The sequence below is a fragment of the Neovison vison genome, chromosome 11 (genome assembly GCF_020171115.1).
Source record: "Neovison vison isolate M4711 chromosome 11, ASM_NN_V1, whole genome shotgun sequence".
Lineage (NCBI taxonomy): Eukaryota > Metazoa > Chordata > Mammalia > Carnivora > Mustelidae > Neogale > Neogale vison.
Window position 1 is genome coordinate 71,675,596 of NC_058101.1, and position 25,805 is coordinate 71,701,400.

The 25,805-nt window shown below is 40.4% G+C and overlaps 1 protein-coding gene and 1 long non-coding RNA gene across 2 annotated transcripts in view; one reads left to right on the forward strand and one right to left on the reverse strand.

Moving 5' to 3' along the window:
- Positions 1-24,785, reverse strand: part of SCOC (short coiled-coil protein) — a 36,800-nt gene extending 12,015 nt beyond the window's left edge. The window contains exon 1 of the mRNA XM_044268049.1: positions 24,644-24,785. Within this exon, the coding sequence (XP_044123984.1) occupies positions 24,644-24,713 (70 nt within the window). The 5' untranslated portion in view covers positions 24,714-24,785. The remainder of the gene's footprint in view (positions 1-24,643) is intronic.
- Positions 1,856-4,950, forward strand: LOC122919170. Its single transcript, XR_006386756.1, has 2 exons — positions 1,856-1,897; positions 4,785-4,950. It is a non-coding gene; the product is annotated as an uncharacterized LOC122919170 (long non-coding RNA).
- Positions 24,786-25,805: the final 1,020 nt, after the last annotated feature.

Consider the following 25,805-nt stretch of genomic DNA (forward strand, 5'->3'; position numbering starts at 1 on the left):
TAAAAAAAAAAAACTACTTGAATGAGCAATCATTAAAAATCCTGAAACAGAAGTTATTGAGAGTATAAGCAATGTAATAGAAGCTGCAAATAAGAACCAAATGGAAACTTTATAACTGAAAAAGAAAATAGCTGAAATATAAAACTGCAAAATATCAGCAGTAGGATGAAGAGGAAAGAGGAAAGAGTTGGTGAACTTGAGGAAATCTCAGTAGAAATTATTCAGTCTTAACTACAGGGAGAAGAGTTGGCAAAAACCAACGAACCAACCTCAGGAGTAGAAGACAACAAAAGAGATGCCATTTTGTGTTACCAGAGTCCTGGAAGAAAAGGAAGGAGAGTATAGATAGTTCTGAAAAACACTTGAAGAAATAATGGTTTTCCAATCTTCATAAAAGACAGTTTCATAAGAGAAGGGTATGATGAGGAAAATAATGTCTCAAAGGCTCTGAGGATGAAGTATAATGAAAAAGACTGTTGAGAAACACTAATCTAGAGCACGAACATCACAAAGAGAACCCATTAGGTAACATTTATTTCCTGATAGAAGAAAAATGTACCACCATCTATGAAAGAGTCCTACAAAAAAAAAAAAAAGGAAAACAAAGTGGAACCTGACCTGATCAAGCCCATTAAGTAGCAGTTTAACAGGAAATACAGAAATATATTAAATCTACCACCTGGACAAAATTAGCAAAATGTGGCTATGGACAAAAAACAACAAGACAAAAACAAAAAACAAAGCCCCTTTCTTCAACAAAAAGAAAAGAAATTGCACTGGTGGAAAAAAGGAATGGAAAGAACTCTACAGATAAAAGGGCACTTACAATGCATATTTTTAAAAACAGACCAAAAACCTGTGATTTATTTTGGATGCTAACACCATTTAGGAGACACATGAAAGTGATTGCCATCAAGTAGAATATGACTAGAGTATTCATCTTTTTTAAAATTCTGGAACCAAACATACATCACGTAAGATAATTAGACTTTAAAGGAGGTCTTTAGACAAATTGTCTCAAAAAATGTAATGTACCAAAGATAAAGTTAGAGAGCAATATATCAATCACAAAATGTTGCAAATTTGATAAAAGTGTTGCTGATAATTGCAAATTTGATAAAAACAGTGTTGCTGATAATTAAGATCTGCCCTTGAAGATAGAAAATCCTTGAAATAACAAAAATGTGACAAAGAACAGTACTCCCAAGTGGATATAAAAAGGAAGTTGAAATTTTAGCAAACCAGTCATGAAGTGAACGTTCATTAGGCTATACAGTTATTTTTATACAGTGCTCCATGTTTGCATTGTATTTTTCAATTAAAAATGGTTTAAAAATAACCACAAAAGTTCCTTTCTTCTAAGTAAGGCAAACATATACATACAAATAGAAACCACTGAAATTGCACAGAATTTGTACATATTTGCTTGTAAGAAGAACACTTGTTATCTAAGGTATGTGTATATTAATATTATAAAACATCTAAGTAAAGGCATACAATTAAAATACTCTTCATAGAGAATGGGGAACTCCAAATTGAAAATTATTGTTACAAAGCAATGTATCATGTGAGGAAGAAATGATAAATAGTAGAGAACTTCCAAGATCATTTTGATGTTCCAGACTGACATAGTCTCATCATGAACATGAAACCTAACTTGTCTTAATTAGAGAGTTCTAAACATACTGGGGATATTTTAAAGTGAAATATGCTAAATGGAGGCATTTTGATAACTTTCAAGTGTAACCAGGTGTGTTCCCTGGTACTTTATGCTCATTAGTTTGCAAAATGTGTTTCATCTCATTCCTAAATAAGAACTCATATTTTCCTTTTTACTTATTTTTTTCCCTTGAAAGGTTATTGAATTCATTGGAGAACGAGTGCTGTCCTAAATTTGGTGAGTCAAGAATATACTGTACTTGTTGAAAATTGATTTCAAAACTAGACTTAATAGGATATCATACTGGGGTGCCTGGATGGCTCAGTCGGTTAATCATCTGACTCTTGATTTCGACTCAGGTCATGATCTCGGTGTTGTGGGTCTGAACCCACAGTCGGGCTCTGTGTTCAGAGCGGAATCTGCTAGTCTCTCTCTCTCTTTCTCTTTTTCAAATAAATAAATAAAATCTTAAAAATATATATACCATACTCTGCTATTCGGTAAATTAAGCTGTATACTTTTCTCAAGATTGTAATTTCTTGATAATAACCAATAATTGGCTAATTTGAGGAGAGTTGTTTTCATTCACTGGTTTAATAGAGAAAAAGTAAGAAATTACCAGTGTATTTTTAGAGTTTCTTTAATGAGAATTCAGAAGGACTTTAGGGTCTTCATGGAATCAAGCTTTGAACTTGATGGCAAAAGTGAAAGTAATTGGGAATGATTATACAGTCTTGATGCTTATTTTTCTTTACACAAAGTAATGGTTTTGCTTATTGGTTTGTTTTGAAGATTTTATTTATTTATTTGACAGAGAGATAGAGAGCACAAATAGGCAGAGCTGCAGTAGAGGGAGAGGGAAAAGGAAACTCCGCCAAGCAGGGGGCCTGATGCTGGGCTCTGAGATCCCAGCACCCTGGGATCAGAACCCAAGCTGAAGTCAGACGCTTAACGTACTGAACCACCCAGGCCCCCCTACACAAAGTAATGTTTAGTCAGTTTCCCAAAGATTGGCGCTCATCTCTCTGGCTGTACAAGATTAACTTTTTTTTTTTTTTTTTTAAAGATTCTATTCATTTACTTGACAGACAGAGATCACAAGCAGGCCGAGAGGCAGGCAGAGAGAGAGGAGGAAGCAGACTCCCTGCTGAACAGAGAGCCCGATGCAGGGCTCGATCCCAGGACCCTGGGACCATGACCTGAGCCGAAGGCAGAGGCTTTAACCCCTGAGCCACCCAGGCGCCCCTATACAAGATTAACTTTTAACAATTGTTTGTGACATTCTATTGTCATTGAAAAATATGAACAATACAACTAACCCTCAGCTTGCTGATATCATTGCCTAGAACAAAGCCAAGTTCATTAAAAATTTAAAAGTAAATTATAGGGCAACTGGGTGGCTCAGTCATTAAGCCTCTGACTCTTGATCTCAGCTCAGACCTTGATCTCAGGGTCGTGTGTTCAAGCCTCATGTTGGGCTCCATGCTGGGTGTGGCACCTACTTAAAGATAATTTTTTAAAAAGATGTTAATTAAATGGTTAATTTAATGTGGCAAATAGTGTGATGCTGGTTGTAAATGACTGGCCTGGAGAGCCTGATGTATCAGCATCCCAACAAGCGTTGGTTTGAAGAAGAAGAAACCTGAGTTCCAGCTCTGGCTCAACCTATATTCATCCATTCAATTCTTCCTATAGTTACTAGTTGAAAAACTTATTTCAGTGTTCATTTTGAGCTAGATACTGTAGAATATCCAAATATTTGAAATTGACCATAAGTCTGTGGGGGATGATGCACTTTACTATAGACTCCTGTTTCCTCAAATTAGGGACTGTAATGAAGTTCATCCTGCTTCTCTAATATTACATAAAGTACCACTGAATTTATGCAATAACACTGCCAGTGAATGATAACAATGGTTCCCATATTTAGGCAGCCTGTGATGGTCTGGTTGTGTCTGACCATCGAGCCCTTGGTAACATGCCTGTTGGGTTCTGAAAGCTTTCTTGAGTGATTTATTTTGGGGCCACTCCATTCCAGCTTTTATGACTTGGAGTTTCTGTGATTCTCTGTACAGAAATCTACCAGTATCAGTCATTTTGGCTGCATGCGTGTTCCACTTAGTCTTTATAAAACCCTCTCATTTAAAATCAGCACTGATCACTGGGCTCTGGGAGCATAAGGGGATTTGGTTTTAATACGACAAACTGATTCTTGGAAGGGCACGGGAGTCAGGGTAATAGTGGAACTGGTGTTTTGTATGAGAACGCATGTGAGTTGCTAGCAATGGTCTGCAATGCGAGAGCTGGTGGGCTGTCAGACGTCTAGGACGCAGGCCTAGTTATCAGAGCCTTCCACTCCTCTAGGAACTGTTTGCACTAAAAATAACCAACCTGGGAGAGCTCCTTTGTCAGACCCTGGGACTTTATATTACTTTCTTCTTTTTTTTTTTTTTTTTAAATTTATTTATTTATTTAACAGAGAGAGGGAGGGAGAGAGATAGCACACAAGCCTGGGGAGCAGCAGGCAGAGGGTGAGGGAGAAGCAGGCTCCCTGCGCCCAGTGTGATGTAGGGCTCCATCCCAAGATTCTGGGATCATGATCTGGGCCTAAGGCAAGACACTGAACCCACCACGCCACCCAGGCACCCCTGGGATTTTACATTGCTTATAAGCTAACAAGCTAGTCTGTTTCACACTCAGGAATGCTGGAAGGAGACATGAGGTGCCTGCTCTGAATCCAAGGACCCTCTTACATGTAGCTCACTGGCAGCATGAGGTTTGCTTCTGTTCTCCATGTCCCCCAAGCCCCACAGTAGAGAGGCTGGGGGTCCGGCTCAGGGCCGGCACACACAGTGGGTTATGGTATAGGGAGGAGCACTGTGCTCAGGGAATCTATTGCTTTTACAGGTAGTGGAAGCAAGGAGAGGCATTACCTCAACTCTCAAAATTGCTCTTGGCAGACACACCCTGAAGAATGGTCTGGGTGAAGAAAGACCCTGTGCTCTTGGCTTACCCCAAGAACATGTCCTAATGCTCAGGGCTCATTACAGACGACCTCTCCCCCTGTACCTTTAACTCGACTAATCCTTAGTTCTGTGACGAATTCCTGTTTTCCTTCCTCCAGCTAACCCAGTTATTTCTGGGAAATACTACAAGATGTCCGTCTCATAAAGTGATGGTGGGAGGCCTAGTAGGCAAAGTAGAAGAGAAGCACAGGAGTCTGCATGAAAGAAGCCTCAGTAGGAGAGTCAATGGCTCTCAGTGTGAATAAAAATAATTCATATTTTGTAGCTGTTTTGGAGTCCTACCCTTTCTTTTTCACTGTTTCACCACACTTTGCAACAGTTGGAAGGAAGGACAGACCTCTTGGGAATTTGTTTTAAAATAATGGTTGAAATGAATAACTTTCCGGATAGTAATACTCATCACAGCAAAAGCACATGAAAGTGCCCTCAGTTTGAAGCAGAGAGTGTGTCCAGGCTCCCTTTCTTCTTTTCTAGGGAAGACAGAAGACAAGAGAAAGCCTGGCTACTCAGGGATGAGTAGTGGCCTCTGTGTCTGGTCTACAGTCTGATGACAACTCATTTAAGTCAGTTCAAGTCCCCTTAAAACTGTAGCAGAAATAGGTCCTCAAGTTGTGGACAGCACCCAGAATGCCTTGTTCCTCATCCTTAATGAGAGAATTGTGGGTTTTGAGTTTCTTTATGTAGTACAGGCAGCAAATTATAAGAAAATATAATGTAGTTTTCACTTTGGGAGAAAATCGATATAGCCATCTGGAGTTCATTCTTCTTTCAGAAGTTTCTTCAGAGGCGATCTCTCTGGATCTTTAAGTGTCAGGGCATTAGTTTTACTTAGAGATTGTTCATCCCTTCCAAAGAGTTTTCTGTTGAAATAAGTTTTAATATTTTTGTCTAACAAACATCTCTGGCCACAGCCCAACTCAGTATTTTAACATTTCTTACAAGGATCTCTATGGCTTTGGATTGAATGTAAAAGTGTGCTGTCTCCTCTTAGCATTACCTCATAAAAGCCACTGGCCCTTTTTGTGCTGCAAGGGGCCATCTACAGGAGCAGGAAATAGAGTGCTTATCCTAAAGGTCTGTTGGGAAGATGAAATAAAAACACTTGAGGGAAATTTGCCTGGCATGGTGGTCTGTAAGAACAAATTGTATCTAAAACCTCCTATACCTGATGCCTTAAATTCCTTGAGGGCACCAGTCAATCTTCGTCATTAATGAAGCCCCATTACCAAGCTTGGGGCCTACGTGGGTGTCCATAAATGCAGGTTGAATGAGTGAATGAATGAATGAATGTTCTGCCACATTTTCTGTCTTATAAAAAGCAGACATGTCTGTGCTGCATTAGAAGATGATACTGTATTTCCACAATGTCTGTCCACCGAGAGCTCTCTTGACTTTCTGTCAAATGACCTCACTGCTCGTTACCCTATCCCAGTGAGAGGGCAGAGAAGCCAAAGAAGTATTTTTCCTTGTGGTTCTAGTCAGGGCTCTTCCCACTTTCAGAACATTAGACACACATGAAACATCACCTATAGTGACAACCAGTGTGACCTCATCACAACATATCCCTCTGACAACTGCCAGGAGATACATAGAATAAGCCTAAAGACACCACGAATGCCATTTGGGGCCTTAAATAAGGAACAGCTTGATTGCATGTATTTGCCTTTGAGATGGTACACTAGTGACCTCTAGTGGCAAAATCGATTTAAGATGTTTTCTATTTCACAACAAAAAATTTTACTTCATTGCATCAATCCTATGTTTTCCCTTTATTTATTAACATTTTCTACTTGTAGAATAACCTAATTGTGCACAGTGATTTATATCTGTTAATATCCAAATATTATTTTCGCATTTCAAAGAATCATAGAACTTTTGAGCTGGAAGAATTCTCAAAGGGATTTATTGGTTTTATTTCATCATGTGCCGAAAATGAGCCCCAGAGAAATAAAGTGACTTGCCTGAAGTCTTACCCCAGGAGTGGGACTAAAAGTCTAATGAGTCTAAGGGTCTTTCCGAACTCCGAAAAGCTGCACCCCCAGCTGAGATCTGAGCTCAGCATGAGAGACTCCCAAGCGAGAACAACCCAACTAAGCCCTTCCTGCATCTCTAAGCCACAAAAACAGTGAGCAAGATAAAGTGAATGTTGCATTACAACACAAGTTCTTGGATATATTACGCAGCAATGATTATCAGAGCAAAGACTTTATTTAGGAATTTTTTTGGACTCTATAAAAAATACCCATTGAAAAATACAAAGTGATGTATGCTTCTGAAATACTCATGGAATCTCGGCTGACCTATTAACAGGCAATAATAGCAGCTCTAAGAAATCAAGGAGCTCTTGGTGAAAATGAACGCATATTCTAATTGATAGAAATATAAATTCTCCTTTCATTAGACTTCGGATTTTAAATATGTAAAATTTGAAAATTTGGATCAAAATGAGGACATACGTGTTCTGTGTCCTATAAAAATCTATGAAGTCCTATAAAAGTGAGTCAATGTCAATTGAAAAGTGTATTTTGAGCTCCTAATGTGTTAGTCATTTGAGAGAATATTGAAGTCTCTCAAAGAGTTTATTATCTATTTGTTAAGATACTTAGGACCCACATGAGATAGAACAAGCATAAAAGAGGGCGGTTCTAAGTATGATAGAACTTTGAAGAGAAGAGAGAGCAGTTGGGCTGGGTTAGGAACACACAGAACATTTGGAGAGGCATGTGAAGACACTTTCCTGTCTAGTCTCCCTACTGTAAATTCCCTGAGAGTTGGCAGTGCTTTTGCCACAATTTCTACTATATATCCAATACCTGCCACATAAGAGGGTCCAGTATAATGTGCCCAATTAATAGTTGAATGATACATGTGAGGAGATAGTAGGAAATAAATTGGATATCAAGAGTTTGAACCAAAGAGAATTAATAGATGAAGGAGTGAATGAATGCTTCAGCTGAAGAGGGTATGGAACGCCAAGCAGGAATTTGCTAAGATAAATTCCTAAGGTGGTAAGTGACATGTTTTCTAGAAAAATTTGTATAGACGTAGTTTGTAGGAGGAGTTTGGTAGGAAGAGACTTTACAGCAAGAAGAGTACATAATAACAGCAGTAATAGCAAAGGGTTATTGAGTTCTATTTGTAAGGTGCTGAACTGAGCACTGAAAATATCTCATTCAATCCTCACCATAATCCTCTAAACTGGATACTATGATTCCATTTATTTTGCACATGAGGAAACTAAGATTCTGAGAGCTAAGTCATATGACAGTTGCAATCATGCAGCATGAGAAGTAGAGGCAATGGAAATGGAAAAGAGGGAACATTACCAAAAAACCATTTTAAAGACAGTAAAAGCAGAATGTATTGACAGAATGTATTAACTGGGGCAGATAAAGGTGTGGGAAGAGTCAAAGATAAGTACGGTTTTCAGCCTCAGGTTCTAGAAAATGATAGTATCTTGGTGCAGCTCTACCCTGAAGATGGGTTAGGTTATATTTCCTCCAGCCCTTTTTAGCCTTATGTTCTGAGAGAGAATTAAACCCTCCTAAGGTATCCATTGTATGCAATAAATGGTCTCCTTGCATTTAGAAAGGTACGAGTTTTATGGTATCCCTGGAGTGTTGAGGGATACCAAAAGGATACATCCTTTTCTGTGTTTCATGGTTCATTTCCTTGTTGAGAAAGGTTGAAATTATTTAGCAGAAGATTTCCTTTGGAAAGCTGTAACATTTACTTAGTCTATTTACCCTTGTCCTTTGCTGATCTAGTAACTCACCTCAAAAAACTGTTTAACTTTGACTACAAAAGTACTGGTTCTAAAGTTCTGACTTTCCTAAGTAATTTCCTAGCTCTGAGCTCCCAGATCATTCAATGGCCCAGTCGATTGAATTTAATTGTTTTGGTTTTCTGTTTGTTTTCTCTATAAAGAATTTTCTTGGAAAGAGTTTGTTCTTCCATCAGTAACTCTGCCTTTGTAAAACGATGACCAGAATCTAGACCTTGTCAATCGGTCCCACTGTCCCACTATGTAGACAGTCCAGAATTTCTGGGGTTCTATAGGTACTGAAGCAATGAGTGCTTCCCCTTTCCTTCCATGGGGTTGATGCCCTTTCCCTGCTTTGTAATCCACGGAGGCTGGGGAGGGCTTTCCTCATGGTGACCTTTCACTGGGGAGTCCTGGGCATTGAGCAGAACACCTGCAGAATCCTTGAGGTCATTCACCAGGCTGATGAAGTAAAGTTTCTACAGCCTCCCACCCATAAGTCATTCACCTTTTATGTCTTTTTTTTTTTTTTGAAGATTTTAAGTGATCTCTACAACCCAGTGTGACTCGAACTCAAAACCCCGAGATCAAGAGAGAGTTGAATTCTCTACCAACTGAGCCAGCCAGATGCCCCTATGTCTTTAACTGTTTAAACTTAATGAAATTCTCTGAGAGGGATTACTAGGACTGAGGTGGTGACAGAAAAAGAAAAATAACTGCTCTTTCAGGTAGAACTATAAAGAATTATGGGTCAATTTTAGCTAACTACAATACACAGTTCATATTTTGAACTTATTTTTTGCATATTAGCAGTGAGAATTTTAAAAACTTCAAAAATAATTTGCTTAGTCAGGAATATTAATTATGGGGAATTTTCCATTATATACCCACATATTATTACTGTATTTGTACATAGATTTTTTGGGAGTACAAAAACCATAAAAGAACATTGTACCATCTAATGTCATCTGTAATAATATATCACATTCATTCATCTTTCACTAGGTGCCACATGCTTTCACAAGAACTATCTTATTCAGTTCTTGCAAATTTTTTATGAGGTAGACACTTGCTGTCCCCATGCTGTGGATGAAGAAGCCAAAGTTAGAGAGCTTAAATCACTTGCCCTGTGTTACCATGGCCATCTGAGCCTGGATTTAATTCCAGAGACGTCAGCTGCGGAGCTTGGGGACTAATCATTACTCATTGCTGCCTGAAGAAAAGGTATACTCCGTACATGAAAAACAACCAAGAGAAAACAACCAACCCTTAGCAGCAGTGTTTGCATGGGAGCAGTTAAAAACTTAGCAGCAATGATTGCAACTATTGCAAATTATAAGTGCTTAAGCCTAAATTTACCCGAGCCATGGACTTCCTTTCCATGTACTTAAAATAATAAAACTGAAACTTTTCAAAAATGATTATTCAACTCAGATGAGTCAGGTATTGCTTTATCTCCAAACCCTTAAGTCAACAACCAATAGGGAGCGTGGTCAATGCCAGAATGAAAGGAACGAAAAGTGTGAAAGTCAGGCCATGAGATCAAGATGGAGAACAAACGGAGGACATAGAACCTCTTAGAGGTGTGAGAGAGAAGATGGGGTAGAGGATAGAACAAGGCCACACAGGGCAATCAAGAGAGGATAAAAGGCAAGGTAAAGATAAAGAACAGAGTGGATTTAAAAGAAATTGCGGAGGGAATGAAAAAAAGGGGAAAAAAAGAGAAGGTATGTAGTATGTAGTACAATGAATTAAAGATACTACTATGGGGGCACCTGGGTGGCTCAGTTGGTTAGGCGTCTGCCTTCCGCTCAGGTCATTCTGGCATCCCGGGATTGAGTCCCGAGCCCCATTCAGGCTCCCTGCTCAGTGGGAGTCTGTTTCTCCCTCAGAAACTCCCACCCACTTGTGCTCTCACACAACCTTCTCTCTCAAATGAATAAATTAAAAAATCTTTTAAAAAAAAGAGATGCTACTATGAATTGATTTTTCTTAGTGTTGAAAATGAGACCAAATGTGCTGAAGTGTTTTCTTAAAACAAGCGTAGGAGGAAGGTTATGAAAAGTAGTATAACGAAATGACAAAGAGCTGGCTCTGCCCTGTATCACTCTGACATTTTGTAAGGGCGTTCTGTCTGATACATGGAAGTGAAGGTCGTAATCCTAACCTAAATCCTGAATTTGAGACCCGTATGAAATACCAGTGTTTGGTTTATAAACATCCCATCTCCTGAGAGAAGTAAAGGTTCCCTTAAAGAAATTACGGCTAACACCTTTGGGGATCCCAGGCACAGGATGATAGGAACAAGTGCAGTCTACATCCGGTGGCCATTTTCTTCAGGAGGAGCGCAGCTTGAGGCTCAGACCGGATGTGCCAAAGTTATAGCCTGAACTGCGTGCCTCGTACATCGTAGACTCTATGGAATATTTGTCAAATGGATGAATAACTTAAGAGTATTCAGTTTTTCCTTGCTGGTCATCCTTCCCTATCTCTCTTTTCACATGCTAAGAATTATAACCCAGTGAATAAAATTAGGACATCATGAGTCTATTCTGATATAAATACATACATACATACATAGTTTGATGTGAAAATATTTTGTCTCAAAATTATAGAGAAGAAATAAAGTGAATATAAGTGAGAGTTTTAATAGCTCAAGGCCGTAGGAATAGAATCTATATACACTTAATTAAAACACTGTGTATGAAAGATTTCAAAACACTATGTAACTCTTCCTCTTCTCTTTCTCTAAGGATATAGACAATTATAACCCATGCAGTAAATTAGGAAACCATGAGTTTACTTTGGTGTAGATAGATATATAAAGAGAGAGAGATGTGAAATGGAATATTTTCATTGTCTCAAAATATCTCACTCCAAAATACTGGCTGATTGCTAAAAGAGAAAGGAGTAAGATACCACCATAACCAAAAGATCCAAGTTAATCTCACTAGTAAAAGGGCAAATAGAAATTATGTACCACCTGATAGGATGCAGTGAGAAGGACACAGCATCACTTCTGTGATATCCTTGCCAAACTTACTGATCTTGAGGAATATTTTATAATATTACCACCCTGTAATCCTTAAAGGTGCCACGGACATGAGAGTCAAGTAGAGGTTGAGAAATTGTTCCAGATCAAAGGAGACCAAAGCAACATGCTACCCAAACGCAATTCATGATTCTATTAGGCGATGCTGTCATGGCAACTGGGGACACGAATGCTCTTGGCAGATGTACAAACGTCATTCTCCTGGTTTTGTTGTCTGTGTTGTGATTATGAAGGAGGAAGTTCTGGTATGTAGGAAATAGACACTGAGCCATCCAGAGATGGCAGAGCAGTGGGCTGGCAACTTGCTCTCAAATAATTCAGGAAAAAAGAATCCTTTTTAAGGTACTTGCAAATTTTCTCTAGCTGAGATTGTTTCCAAATAAAAAAAGCAAGGTATGACTGTGCTGAAGGGTGCACTTATAATTTCTGTCTCATCTGCCCTGCTCTTCTGTGCCTGCGTGTGTCCATCTGTCCTAAACTGAAGTTTGCCCCATTCTGCATGTTCTCTGTCTAAGACAACTTTCTGTGCACATAACTAAAAATGCAAAAGGCGGTTAGTGACGTTTTGATGGATGTCCCTAATCCTAGCCTTGGTAATTTCACAGGCCTCTCAAGATCAGCACTCATGTTAGGATTAATATCTTACTTGCATAGAGTAGGAAAACTCTTCATGTTTATCTTATTTTTAAAGAAGAAATTATTGCATAAGTATAACATGGAAATGTAATAACCTACAATCCCTTCACACTAATAAATACATTTTTCCGAGTTCTTATCCCATCCTAGTCCATATATATAAATTACCTTCACGTGGCTGTAATCACTACATAGATACAATTTTATATTCTACCTTTCTTGTCTCAACATATTCCAATATTGTCAGAGAGCCTCTGGGGCGCTTCTTGCCCTCTGATTCTATGATTACATTTTTGAAACACTGACCTCACAATATAACTTGGGGACCACATTTCATTATTCAATAGCTGCAGCATGGGCACCTTATTGCTTCTACTTGGTCGGTATAAGGTGGTTATACTTTCTACCTAGTAACTTCCATTCAGATGCATTGTCATTTCACAAAGGCTTTGAAGTCCGTGAAACCTGGGCTGGAAGCCCAGCTCTGCTTTGTACGAGTACGAGTCACTAACCCTTTTTGAGCCCCGTTTTTTCAATTTGAAAAGTAGGAATAATATCAATCACATGGTATTTTTGAAGATTAAATAATATGATGAATGTGGAGTTCTTGGCAGAGTGCCTGGTATGGATTCAGTTCTCAGTAAATGTTTGTTATCATCATTTATCTAGGAGATACATGACTAGTGAGTAAAAGGTGGGCTTACTCCAAGTACTTTAATTTCATGACTCTCAGGTGTGAGAAATGGTGGGTTATTTTTCAGATGGTCTCACGCATCCAAAGATCTAACTAAGATTTATAAAGAAACCAACTGATTTTCTAAGCATCACCAGAACTGAGAACCTGTAGGAAACCTAGAGTAATAGCTTAATCCTCTTTCTTGAACACCTGCTTTGGTCTTACTTCCTCTCCCACAAAAAAAAAAAAAAAAAAAAGAATTAGTTAAAAAACAAAACTCTTAAAAGATGTAATTGTTGGAACATGACAGAAATACTACACATACAGTTTGCTTTTTTTAAAAGATTTTATTTATTCATTTGATAGATAGAAATTATAAGTAGTCAGAGAGGCAGGCAGGGGGAGAGAAGGAAGCAGGCTCCCCGCTGAGCAGAGAGCCCAATGGACCCTGAGATCATGACCTGAGGGGAAGGCAGAGGCTTTAACCCACTGAGCCACCCAGGCGGCCCCACAGTTTGCTTTTAAAAAGTGATCAGTTGGCTATGAATTTGCCTAATTCCTTCACAGTCAGATGACTACATACTATGGAAAGAGGATGATGTCCCAACTTACAAAATGGGACAATATAGGAGCTACTGTTTGTGTTAATACACATTCTGTAAAAAACAAAAACAAAACAAAACAAAAAAAACTATTCTTGGAGAAATTCCTTGAAATACAGGCTCTCTCTGGACAATTGTATGCTTTGGGATCACAGTATGTAACAGAGAGACCTTGGCTGAGAAATTTGGTATATTTAGGGGCCAATCGTCACGGTTAACTGTGACTGAATCTCTCAAAATATACATCAATTATACTTTATTTACAGAAATTCGGGTTTTTTCCACCATTTTAAAGCAGAAAGAACAGGATCCCTCTGTGTGAGTTGAGGAGCACTATAATTGCACAAAGCCCAAGCTGTCTAAAATTCTAAAATAAAAAAGGATAAGAAACATGGTTGAAAAAAATCTTCTAAATATTTTTATAAGAGAAGCTTTCTGAAGGGTTATCACGACCTTAGAAAAACCCACTAACCTTGCCATGAAGAAGGAAAATGAAAGCAAAATTTCACATGGGCGAACAGATAATAGTAGTCTTTTGTCCACTGGGTAAAGGTAGTAAAGATTCTCAGGAGGGATAAAAAAGGAAGAGTGTGTTTTAAAATGCAAGCTTTTTCAAACAGCTCTTGCTAACATCACGCTACCAGACAAGAGAGAACCATGCATGTGCACAGCCAAGTGCTCTGAGCCAAAGTCATTAAGCTGACAATGAATTGTGTGTGTGGAGAAACAAGGGAACAATGATTAAATGGGGAAGAAAGCCAGTGAGGGCTGAAAAGAAGCGGCTGTTGGCCGCGTGCAACCCGGGAAGGCTGGTGGGGGAAAGACCCAGGTCACTGGAACAAAAAGAAAACTGTTCTCCCGAACCATACATGTGGGCTGCCACCGAGTCCCTTCCGTTTCCAAAGTCAAGGATTGAAAATGAATGCTAATGTCTATCCGTGCAAGCAAAACATGTCTTTCTGGAACAGTTTTCACAGTAACTGGTTCTATAATTGATATACATATTATTTCTAGCAGGGTCGCTTATAGCTTTTGGATCATTGAAAATTTTTACTCTGAGGGAGAGGATTTCGACGGAAGCCGGTTCATCCGGTTTGTCCTATTCTTCTAGAGTTATCCTCTCTCTATATACACTTCACATTCTCTTTGGAGGCTCAAAGAGAGCCTTGAAAGGGTTGCTTGAGGGAACTCCAAGGGTCTTTAAGGAAACCAGGCTTTGACCCTAAAATTCTGAACAAGTCAGGCAGACAGGAGACCTGTGAGAAGTGTGTCCAAAGCTGATCCAATCCCACTGGAGCCTTGATGAAAGGAAGGTCCCAATGTTGGAAAATAACGAACTTACTACTTACTTACTTACTTTTCCCTACTCCACAGGAAAATGACCAAGGAAAAGTCAGCATCTCACTGGGTCATGAGATCAGGTAAATAAAATTCACTCCTGACGTTTTTAGATCGCCTGTGGATTTGTCTTTAGGAAAAAAAAAAAAAAAATAGCACAGTTATGAAGGATTTTGTATAAACATAAAAGATTCTTGCTCCCTTTTTTTGTTGTTAATCTAATGAAGAATAAAAAAAACATTGCTGATACAAGGCAGCTGATGGATGGTTTTGTCTTTTAAAGGAAGAGTCAAAATATTAATACTTCTTTGATGAGAAAATGAGAGAACACTTTAGATTCCTGAAAGCATTTCGATATTGCCCTAACACCCTATTTCTTAAGCTTGTTTATTAGAACTAGTTTTTGCATTATGCTAGCTAATTTATTTCTGTTAAGTGGATTTCCTCTGATTGAAGATTTTTTTGCAGACCAGGCATTTACAATTTCTAGCAATACATCAGTGACCCCAGAGCCGTGCCACTCTCAGAAGCTACTGAAAAGCAGAGTTAATCTCCTTTTTCTCATTGAATCTTTTGCGCTAAGTCCCTAAGGCATTTTGCTGGGCCAGGGGACGTATTCCTAATGCCACCGTCCATATTATCGTCAGCTTACAGGAACAGATATCCCACTCAACTAATGTCATTATCTATACTTACACGGATCCCACATGCCAATTAAGATTTGCTGAAACTTTTCTGCCGTTGCTGGTGCAGTGAATACCCTTGTTCAGTTCTCTTACAAAACCATTTCTAGCATGCTAGAGATGAGCTTCCTTTGACGTCCCTAAGGATGTCTGACTCTCTTTTAAATTAATATTCATGGCCAAACTTATCAGAGAGGGTACACAGGGATGACGTAGGGAAAGCTTCACTTTTCCTGACCAGCGCCCATGCAGACACTTGCCTCGTCCTCGTGTACTTATTAACGATTTCTCCCCTCCTGGACTCTTCATCCACACACTATCCTCCCAAGAGGTCCGGCGTAACTGGCAAAGCCATTACCAGCCACGCAGCCGGACGCTGCAAACACTGGCTCCATTCACCACCAGAAAAGAAAGGCCGGCTCCCTTTTCAGGGACAGAACTCCTGCTATGGCTCAGTGTGTCTCCCAGCTGGAGAGCCACAAGTCTGTTTCCTTCTTTAGCTGTATTATAATGGAGGCTGAGATGAAAAGGAATACAGGCCCTTGATACCTTTTACTTGGAGTGCTAACTAATGCAGGGCCTCGTGTCTGATCTTCTGCTTGGCTGAGGGGATGGCAGATGGCCTTCTGAAAGCTTTTCAAACCCAGGCTGCTTTCAGCCGGGCATGAGGGGGGTATTGTTACATTTTCCGTATAGTGGTAGGAAGCGGCACGGAATAAAAGCCCACAACAATCGTGCCACTTCTCTGGGAGGCTTATTACAACCTTACAATGAGGGCTAATTGGCTGATGCCAAAAGCAGACGCAAAAGCAGCTTTGAATATTATTCAGGAGAGGTTTTGGAGAGCGGAGTCAGGAAGGAGGCTGAGACATAAAGAAGAAGAGTGCCGAGAAGAATAGTAGCAGGGAGGGCGTGAGGGCCAGGACGAAGAGGAAATGGAGGAGCTGTATTATTTTTATCAGAGAAAAAAACCCATGCTCTTGTTTCCAGTTCATTCCCATCCACCACCTCCTCCTCCTCCCGTAAGCCTCCTTATCAGGAGGATGTCCACGGGCAGTCCTGGCTCACAGAGCCTCGGCCAGAGGATGCTGCCGTTACCATGACAACTGATGTGGCCAAATCTTGGAGCCTTTAAAGAAACTTTTGTGTGAGCTTCTTGAAGTGGGCAGAGGAGGAACTAAAGTGTACTGAACACTCACTGGGTGCCAGGCGAGTTCAAGAAGCTTCTTTTTGTATTTCATTTAATCTTCAAAACAATCCTGAGACCTATTCTTACGATCCCTTGGAATGGGGGAAACTGAGGCTCAGGGATGTCCAGCAACTTGCCTAAGGTCTAACAGATCCAAATCCAGGCATTCCTGATTCCAAAGTTCAAGTCCTTCCCACTGTACCACCCTGAGCCAATTCTTCAAACAGCCAGGTCCTATCTACTACCTGACTTGGGATATAGTAGGTGCTTAGTAAGTGTTTTCTGAAAACAGCACTAAACTGATCCATGAAGGAAAATAGGAAATAAACTCTATAAAGTATAAATAACTTAGGAGAGCTGACCCTGGGAGATGGTTTTCAGCTAGGGACGGTCTAACGGGCCCTCACCCCAATACACACATACACTCAGTAGGAATTCTTTGGCAAAAACTGATGTGGGAAACAAAAGCAGAAGAAAAATTATTAAATTTCCTTACTACCTACAGCCCATTGACAAGTCCTCAAAACAGGCAGAGTGACATTCCTCTAGGGACTCAACTGCTTTGATGTTGCTGCTTTCCTAAGGGCAAAAGGCAATCCTAGCCTGACTCCCTCCCCACCCCCCAATCCTTTTATATGTTAAACATATAAAAATTCCTTTAGAAATTTTCTTTATCTCTAAACCCCCCAAGATACGTGTTTGCAACCACCACCCCTCCCCGCCCCAGCAAGCATAGGGCCAACCAATATACATCTGAAGGGTCTCATGACTAAGATTTTATTAGAAGGTAATAAATGACCTTTTCCCAACAATAGGTAGCCCCTTCAAGGTCCTGGAAACCTTGCTTCCAAAATCCCTTAGAGACTTACTGTTATCCCTAACCCCCTCCCACTTGAAAGTATGCAGTGGGCATACTCATGACCCCTCATGACCCCAGTGCAGCTGGGTCTGCCCATGGGTCCTGTCCCCGTGCTTTAATAAAACCACCTTTTTGCACCAAAGATGTCTCAAGAATTCTTTCTTGGTCATTACCTCAAACCCTAACATCTTTCCTACATGAAAAACGTATTGTCTATTTTGTGCCAGACACTGTGCCAGGTTCTGGAAGCACAGACATTTCAAAACCCAGACTTTGTCTCCTAGCAGTTCACCATTTCTCGGGGAGGACACATATACATCAAGTACAATATGCTGTGAAAAAATGTAAGTAGAGGTAAGCTTGCGGTTCTCAGGAAGGAGAAAGGAAACCTAACTCGGCCTGGGAAGGTCAAAGAAGACCTCCTAGAGGAAACAATGCCTCAGTGGGTTCTTAAAGGATGAGCAGGAATTAGCTAGCAAAAGAAGGGTGAGTGGTATTATTCCAGGCAAAAAGAACAGCATGAACAAACTACAGAGGCATGAAATAATATGTGCCTAGAACATGGTTTCCTATGGAGCCCAAGCCGTGTGGAAGGAAATGGCACTGAAATGAAAGCTAGAGCCAAGCGGAGGGAAACTCAAATCCCATGCTAAGAGTCTTGGACTTCATCCAGCAGGGGACGCAACACAGTGATTGTTCTCTGCAGGGAGAGGGAATGATATGGTCAGGGTGGAGGACTGATTTGAAGAGATGAGAAGTGAAATAGGCAGATCAGTTGGGAGGTTGATGCTGTGGTTTATGTGGGAGATAAAGAAGGCCTTGTTCGGGGAAGTGGCGGTAGGGATAGAGAAGGCCAGGTTTAGCTGAGAAACAGTTTCAAGGTCAAGTGAACAGGCATCAGTGATGGATTGCATTGTGAGCGATGAGAATGGAATGATGACGTATAAACGTCTAGCTTAAGGAACTGGGCAGATGATGGGGCCGTTCATTAAAATTGTGAATCAGGAGTGTGAGCAGGTGTACGGTGGGGGTGGAGGGAAGGTGAGTCCCTTTGACACACCTGGGACATTTCTAGTTGCCTAGCGAGCAGTTGGATTATGAATCAGAAACTTACAAGAGAGATCGAGGCAGGTGATATAAAGATTTCAAGACCAGAAATCTGAAAATAGTTTTTTTCTGCAGTCATATCTGTCTTGCAGAAGCATTTTGTTTGGACCTCTGTGATATCGCTTCTAAAATAGAATTAGGTAAAAACCATGGGAAAATCAGGAAGTTGCATACACACAAAAAAAATCTTTATTTCTGGTATCTCTTGAAAATTCTGCTTATTTGCATTTCTCTTCTTTCATGGCAACAGTCAGTTAGAAGTGGGAGGCAGCTCTGCGTTCTAAGCAGGGCCCAAGCTCTCCGTGGAGCCTGAGTCTTCACCTGGCTGGACTCCTGGCCCTGAGGCTCTCAGCATTGGTTGCCATTTTATCAGCATAATTGCTCTGTTGCCTTTCTTACAGCAGAGTTAAGAGTAAAGTAAACTTTTCTTCTTCCTTTATCTCAATCAAAAGTAGTATATGAAATCTAGCCCAAGAGGACTACATGTTTCAAGAAAAATGGTGGTAAGAAATGAAGAATATTCTTATATATTTGATATTCAGACAAAGCTTGCCTTTGAAAGAAAGTTAAGACACCGTCGTGAAACCAATCTTATTTTCTTAGAGGATTTTACTTTTTTATTTGAGAGAGAGATTGTGAGAGAGAGAGATATCATGAGCAGTGGGATGGGTAGAGGGAGAAGCAGGCTCCCCACTGAGGGGGAGCCCCATGAGGAGCTCAATCCCAGGCCCTGGGATCAAGACCTGAGTCAAAGGCAGGCACTTAACCGACTGAGCCACCCAGGCACCCTGAAACAAATTTTAGAACAATAGCTGCTATATTTAAAAGATGCATGATGGCTTTCCATTTGTTTGTATCCTTTATGTCTTTCATCAGTGTTTTATAACTGCAGCAGTTAAAATGTCCATTCTACCCAAAGCAATCTACAGATTCGGTGCAATCCCTATCAAAATTCTAAGGACATTTTAAAACATAAAAACAGAAAAAATAATTCTACAATTTATATGAAACCACAGAAGACCCCAAATAGCCAAAACAATCTTGGGGAAAATTAAAAGAACAAATCTAAAAGCATCATACTTCCTGATTTCAGTGTAATAAAAATGCGTTACAAAGCTATAGTAATTAAAACAGTATGGGGGACACCGGGCTCCGTTAGTGAAGCATCTGCCTTCAGCTCGGGTCATGATCCCAGGGTCCTAGGATCAAGTCCCACATAGGACTCCTTGCTCAGCAAAGAGCCTCTGTCTGCTTCTCCCTCTGTCTGCTGCTCCCCCTGTTTGTGCTCTCTCTCTCTCTCTCTCTGACAAATAAAATAAAAACAGGAGAACAACAACAACAAAACAGTATGGTACTGGCATTAAGACAGACATAAAAACCAGTGCAACAGAATAGAGAGCCCAGAAATAAAGCCATGTATATATGGTCTCCTGATCTTTAACGAGAGTGCCAACAATATGCAATGGAGAAAGGATAGTCTTTTCAACAAATGGTGTTGGGAAAACTGAACTTCCATGTGCAAAAGGATAAAATTAGACCCTTACATTACACCATACACAAAAATCAACTCCAAATGGATTAAAGACTTAAATATAAGACTAGAAACTATAAAACTTCTGGAAGAAGATATAGGGGAAAAGCTTCATGATATTGGATGTGGCCGTAATTTTGTGGATATGGCACCAAAAGCACAGACAACAAAAGCAAAAACAGACAGATGAGACTACAGCAAACTAAAAAGCTTCTGCACAGTCAACAATCAATAGAGTAAAAAGGCAACCTATAGAATGGTAGAAGATATTTGTGAATTATATATCTGATAAAGAATGAACTTCCAAAATATATAAGGAATTCCCCCAACTGAGTAACAAAACACAATAACCCAATTAAAAGTGGACAAAGGACTTGAATAGACATGTCATCAAAGAAGACATACAAATGGCCAACAGGCATGTGAAAAGATGCTCAAAGTCACTAATGATCAGGGAAATGCAAATCAAAACCATAATGATAAGACAAAGACAAGTGTTGGTGAGGATGTGAAGAAAGTGGTACCCTTTCACTCTTTTGGTGGAAATATAAAATTGTACAACTGCTGTGGAAAACAGTATGAAGTTTCCTCAAAAAAGTTAAAAATAGTGGCACCTATCTGGCTCAGTAAAGCAGGCATCTCTTGATCTCGGGGGTCATAAGTCCGAGCCCTCATTGGACATGTAGATTACTTAAAAAAAAAAAATTAAAAAAAAATTATCGTGTGATCCAGCAATCATACTTCTGGATATTTATCCAAAACAATTGAAATCAGGATCTTGAAGAGATATTAGCACTTTCCTGTCCATTACTGCATTATTCACAATAGTCAAGATGTGGGAACAGCCTAAATGTGCACCAGCAAATGAATGGATAAATAAAAAATATGTGTATATATGCATTGGAGTATCAGTGAGCCTTAAAAAGGAAAGAAATCCTGCAATGTGCCACAGCATGAATGAACCTTGTGGACATTATACCAAGTGAAATAAGCCAGTCACAGAAGGACAAATACTGTATGATTCCATTTATGTGAGGCATCTAAAATAGACTCATAGAAGCAAAGTCTTCTTATCACATTAAAATTAAAAAACTAAAAAAAAAATACATAATGAAAAACCAAATAAACTGAAAAAAGTTGAAATTTCCGTAGCTTTTTTTTTTTTTAAGAAATTGAATGAAATAAATGATGCTATAACATGAGTCACTGCCTGACCTATAGTTGTTTGAATCTGCAGCCTCTTTTGTAGTGTCACTGGTACATAGCATAGGCGTGAAGATGGAACTAGGAGGCATGGAAGAGATCATCCAGAGAGGGTGTCTAGAGAGAGAAGAAAGTAGGCAAGGGCAGGATCTTAGGGAAACACCTAAGGAAATGGGTTCCCAAAGGAGCCTGAGAAAGATGAGAGAGGTTGAAGGAAAACCTGGAAAGTGTGATAGCATCAAATCCAGTGGAGCAGAAACATAGGAAATAAGGAAGGAAGGTAGGAAAGAAGGAAGGAAGGAAGGAGGGAGGGAAGGAGGGAGGGAGGGGAGATTAACATTATCAAATGTCTTTGTTCTGCATTGTGCGTCCCCAAACCAGAAGGGAGGCCAGCCCAGCTACTATAGCTTAGTCCAGAGATTCCCAAACTACCTTGGTTCACAATGCCCTTGAGTCGAAGTAGTTTTTTCATAGTACTCCAAGGCCAAGAGCAATAGTAAACAATTGCATGTATTAAGTATTTAGGTCCAAACATGTTAAGTATTTATGTCCTTAAAACTTAGTAGCCATTTGAAAAAATACTACACCTAAAAGAAATTTTAACGTCTCTTTTTATTTCATTCTTAAACAAAATGACTTACTTATGGGATGTGTGCCCATGTTGGGCACTGTACAACTTCTCCAACCTTCTCAAACTGGTACCCTCATTAACTGATCTACACCGATTTTTATACAGAACTTGCTTTTTATCATAGCAATGGCAGGAAACCCAGCAGGAAAGAGATGTCACTGAAAGAAATGTAGCTCTGTCTCCTCGGACATTGTGAACAGTCTCTAGCTAGCTGTTCTCACAATGTCTGAAAGAGGTTGAGATGCCCCATAGAGCCCCATAGGTTTGCTGCAGTGCCTGAGACACCTTGGCACAGAGTTTGGGAACTGTGGGGTTAGACAATATGAGCTGGTTTAGAGTCATATCATTTAAAACTGCACTTCTGGGGAGACATTTGGTCTGAAATCCATACAGCTCACCTACAAATGAATTTATGGATCTAACTGGTTTCTGACTTGAATAATTACTGCCACTGCTAGTTTTCTTAGCTTTACACTAACTTGGGAAGTAGGATTGCCTAAATAAATCCAAAGTTTAATGCCTTCAGTGCTCTCCCCAAACAAACCTTTCCCCAGAGTTAGCAAATATATTCTCCTTTCTCTTGCCTTCCTCTGATTAGAAAAGAAACAGGATAAAGTGTCAGGGAGGGGGTAAAAGGAGACAGTGACTGGGGCTAACGCAGCTGTGGTGGGACTCTGCACGAGAGTACTTGAGGCCTGACTGTGTGCTCAAAGACTGTGCATGAGACCGTCCATTATCTAACAGCTCCAAATACCACAGGTGGCTAGCCAGTGTGGACCTTGGGCAGGTCACTTAACCTTTCTGGACCTCCCCTCTTGATGTGTGTGTGTGTGTCTGTGCTTATATATGACATGTAGCAATACAAATATTATATATTAAAAGAAGAGTGAGAAATTGGACTAACAGTATCGCATCAAATTGATCAAGTTATCTCCAAAAGCCAAAAAAACATGGGCTTTGGTGCATTTCTGTCACAAGTAGATGAACAGTTTCCATTTGCCATCTTGAATTAGTGAAACAGCATCAGTTAGTTCCAGTCCCTCAGCCCACTGCTGGCTACAGTGCTGGACCATCCCATTCCTTATGGCCCTTTGCTGGCCAGCATTCTTCCTCCTCTAACCAAGGAGGAGGAGGAGGTCCCGGGTGGGAACAAGGAGACGCCGGCCCCGCCTCAGCTGCCATCACTCTCACGACCAGCCTGAGAGTTCTGCTCACCCAGCCCCAGCGTACTCAGGGTTCGCGCCCACTGGCTCAGGCTCCGTGAGCAGGCCACGGAGTCTCTCCCAAAACCACTGTCAGCAGGGGACGGGACACCTGCATTCAACCCCGCCCCCGCCCTCGTCCGCTTTTGTGTGGCACTGCCAGTGCGGGAGAGGCCCAAGATGAGACCTGAGAAGCAGGTCTGAGGCAGTGCCAAGGCTTGGAGGAGAGAGAGAGAGCGGTTTCATCGAGTGTCGTTTCCCAGCCCCAGCCCACGCTACCATCCAGAAAGAATCCCAGCCGGGGAGGGGGGGGATTTTAGAGCAAGCTCTCTAGAGGAATCGCACCCGCCCACAGCCCCCGTGGCTCCTCACTCATGGTGCCATCTAGAAGCTAAGAAACAGGTTTCCCCTGGTCTTTGTTTCCTTCACTGCCTTCTGCAGGCCTGTCATTGGCTCAAACGCCCTGGTGGGAGCATGTTGGGGCCAGCGGTGTCCCATTTCTTCAACAGCCCCTGTACCTTGTACCTTTCCTCTCCCCATCAAGCCTGAAAAGGCTCCTCTTTGATTTCCAAAGCCCCCAGCATGTTGATGCGGTGCCAGGAGGGGAAGCTTCGCTCTGGCTGGCCGGCCGGCTGGCTGGCGGTTTGTGCTAATTGTCTGGCTGCACTTTAGAAAGAGGCTTTTTGAATCTGAGCATTTAGGGGGAAAGTGGAGAAGTGTGGCTGTATGAAAGAGCAATTGATGTTAAATATTCATGCTCTGCTCTCTGTTAATCAAAATCACTAACCCCCATTGCTTGGCTGCTGTCTTGCTGGCTTCTTGCGATGTTGGTGCTAAAGAAACTTGGATACAAAACAATGCCAACAACACGCACACACACACACATACCAAGATGTGGGTGCTTATGGGTCTGAAGTGTTTCCAGTTAAAATTGTGCAATTCAGCATTGTCTGTTTTCTCTGGGATGTTGAATGAGCCATTGCTATCCCTTCCATCAGCACTTTAGAACCACTGCCCTCCCCTTTTTGCTTCCCTCGTGTTGAGTTCACCAAACTTTGTCCTTGCATTTTGTCAAGCCGTTTTCCAGAATAATTCATATTCTAGTTCATTTTTCAGACATGATAAAATTATTTTCCAAAACAGAGAAGAAATGGACTATAATTGAACAAAATATGGTAATAATATCACGGGTTGTTTCAGTAACAACTTTTTGATGAAGGAAATAAACATTTTGTGTTTTTGTTTGTTGATTTGTTTTAAAAGAAGATGTGATACAACCATGGAAACTTTCCAAATAATCACTTAATTTAAAAGGAAAAGAAAAATAGCTCCTAAATAAAACTTTGTGTTTTATTTTTGTAACAGTATTTTGTCAAGTTTTCTATAATGGGTAGTTTTACCATTACAGTAAAAATACATTGTATTTGCTAAAAGCTGAACAATTGCTAAATTTCATGTTTCAGAATTCATCAAGTTGCTCCTTACCTGTGTCATCTGTGAGAGAAATGTTGGTGAAGGAGCTGTCCTCCTCTTCCTCTTTGCTGGACCCGTCCATCTTGTTTACTTTCTGGCCTGTTAGTGAGAATAATGAGGGCAGGGAAAACGGCTGCTCTCCCTTGTGATCACCCTTGTTGAATCATTAATAAATGAACATTCACGCAGGTGGTATCTGATCCTTGCACAAGCCACCTTCTTCCTGCTTTCCGCCTGAGAGGTTCTTACCTGAGTCTTGCAGTCCTAACCGGAAATAGTCCAAGACCCAAGTTAAAGTGTTATAAACCTTTACCTGAAGCTGTTGAGTTAGCATGACTGCTGTACCTGGCAAAAGGCCAAACCTTGCTTTCAGTCCAATGACAGTCTGCCAGAGCTGAATTGCCCAGGAACATTGCCCAAAAAAGCACTGCAATGACGTTGGAGGAAGAAATTAAATTGTATTTGCTTAGCATATTTTGGGGACTCCTGCAATAAACTTGTCAAGGGTTTTGGTCGGTGACCTAGCAGCATGACTTGGTCACAGAGCCTCAGTTTCCTGTCCTATATGATGATAAATCTTTTGTAAGGATTAAAAGTGAATAGCATGCACTTGTTAAATGTCGGCCACAATAATGACCACAAATGATCAGATATATGCGAGGAAATAAAATTTGCTATGTAGTGAGCTCATGGGTCCCCTCTCATATTACTGTGTCTATATCTGACCCTATGAAAGTTTATTAAAATGACAGATCTCCCTTCTCTATTTTGGAGGAGGGCACAGTAGCCTTGCTAGCCCTTAGGCCAAGGGCCCTTTGTTAGAGGAGGAAGCATTCTTTTACAACTATTTTCCTTGGTCTCCTCACCCATACTCAGATACATAGACAAACCCAGGAGTATTTTAGAATTTCATGTCATCACTCTTTCAGAGGAAAAGGAAATCAGCCAAGTTTGATGAAGAATTTTAAGCAGATATAAAAATTGAGTTACTACATAGTAAGTTCTGCCTTCAGTGCTTTGATACATAGGATTTTTTAAAAATTCACCTGAGTCCATTGTTGCTCTATCAAGCACAATGGTTGTAAGCTGTTAGAAATCCTGCATGTTAAAAATTAAATTCACTGGGATAGAATTCCCCCTAATTTTCTAATTACAGTCTATAAATATTAAGTGC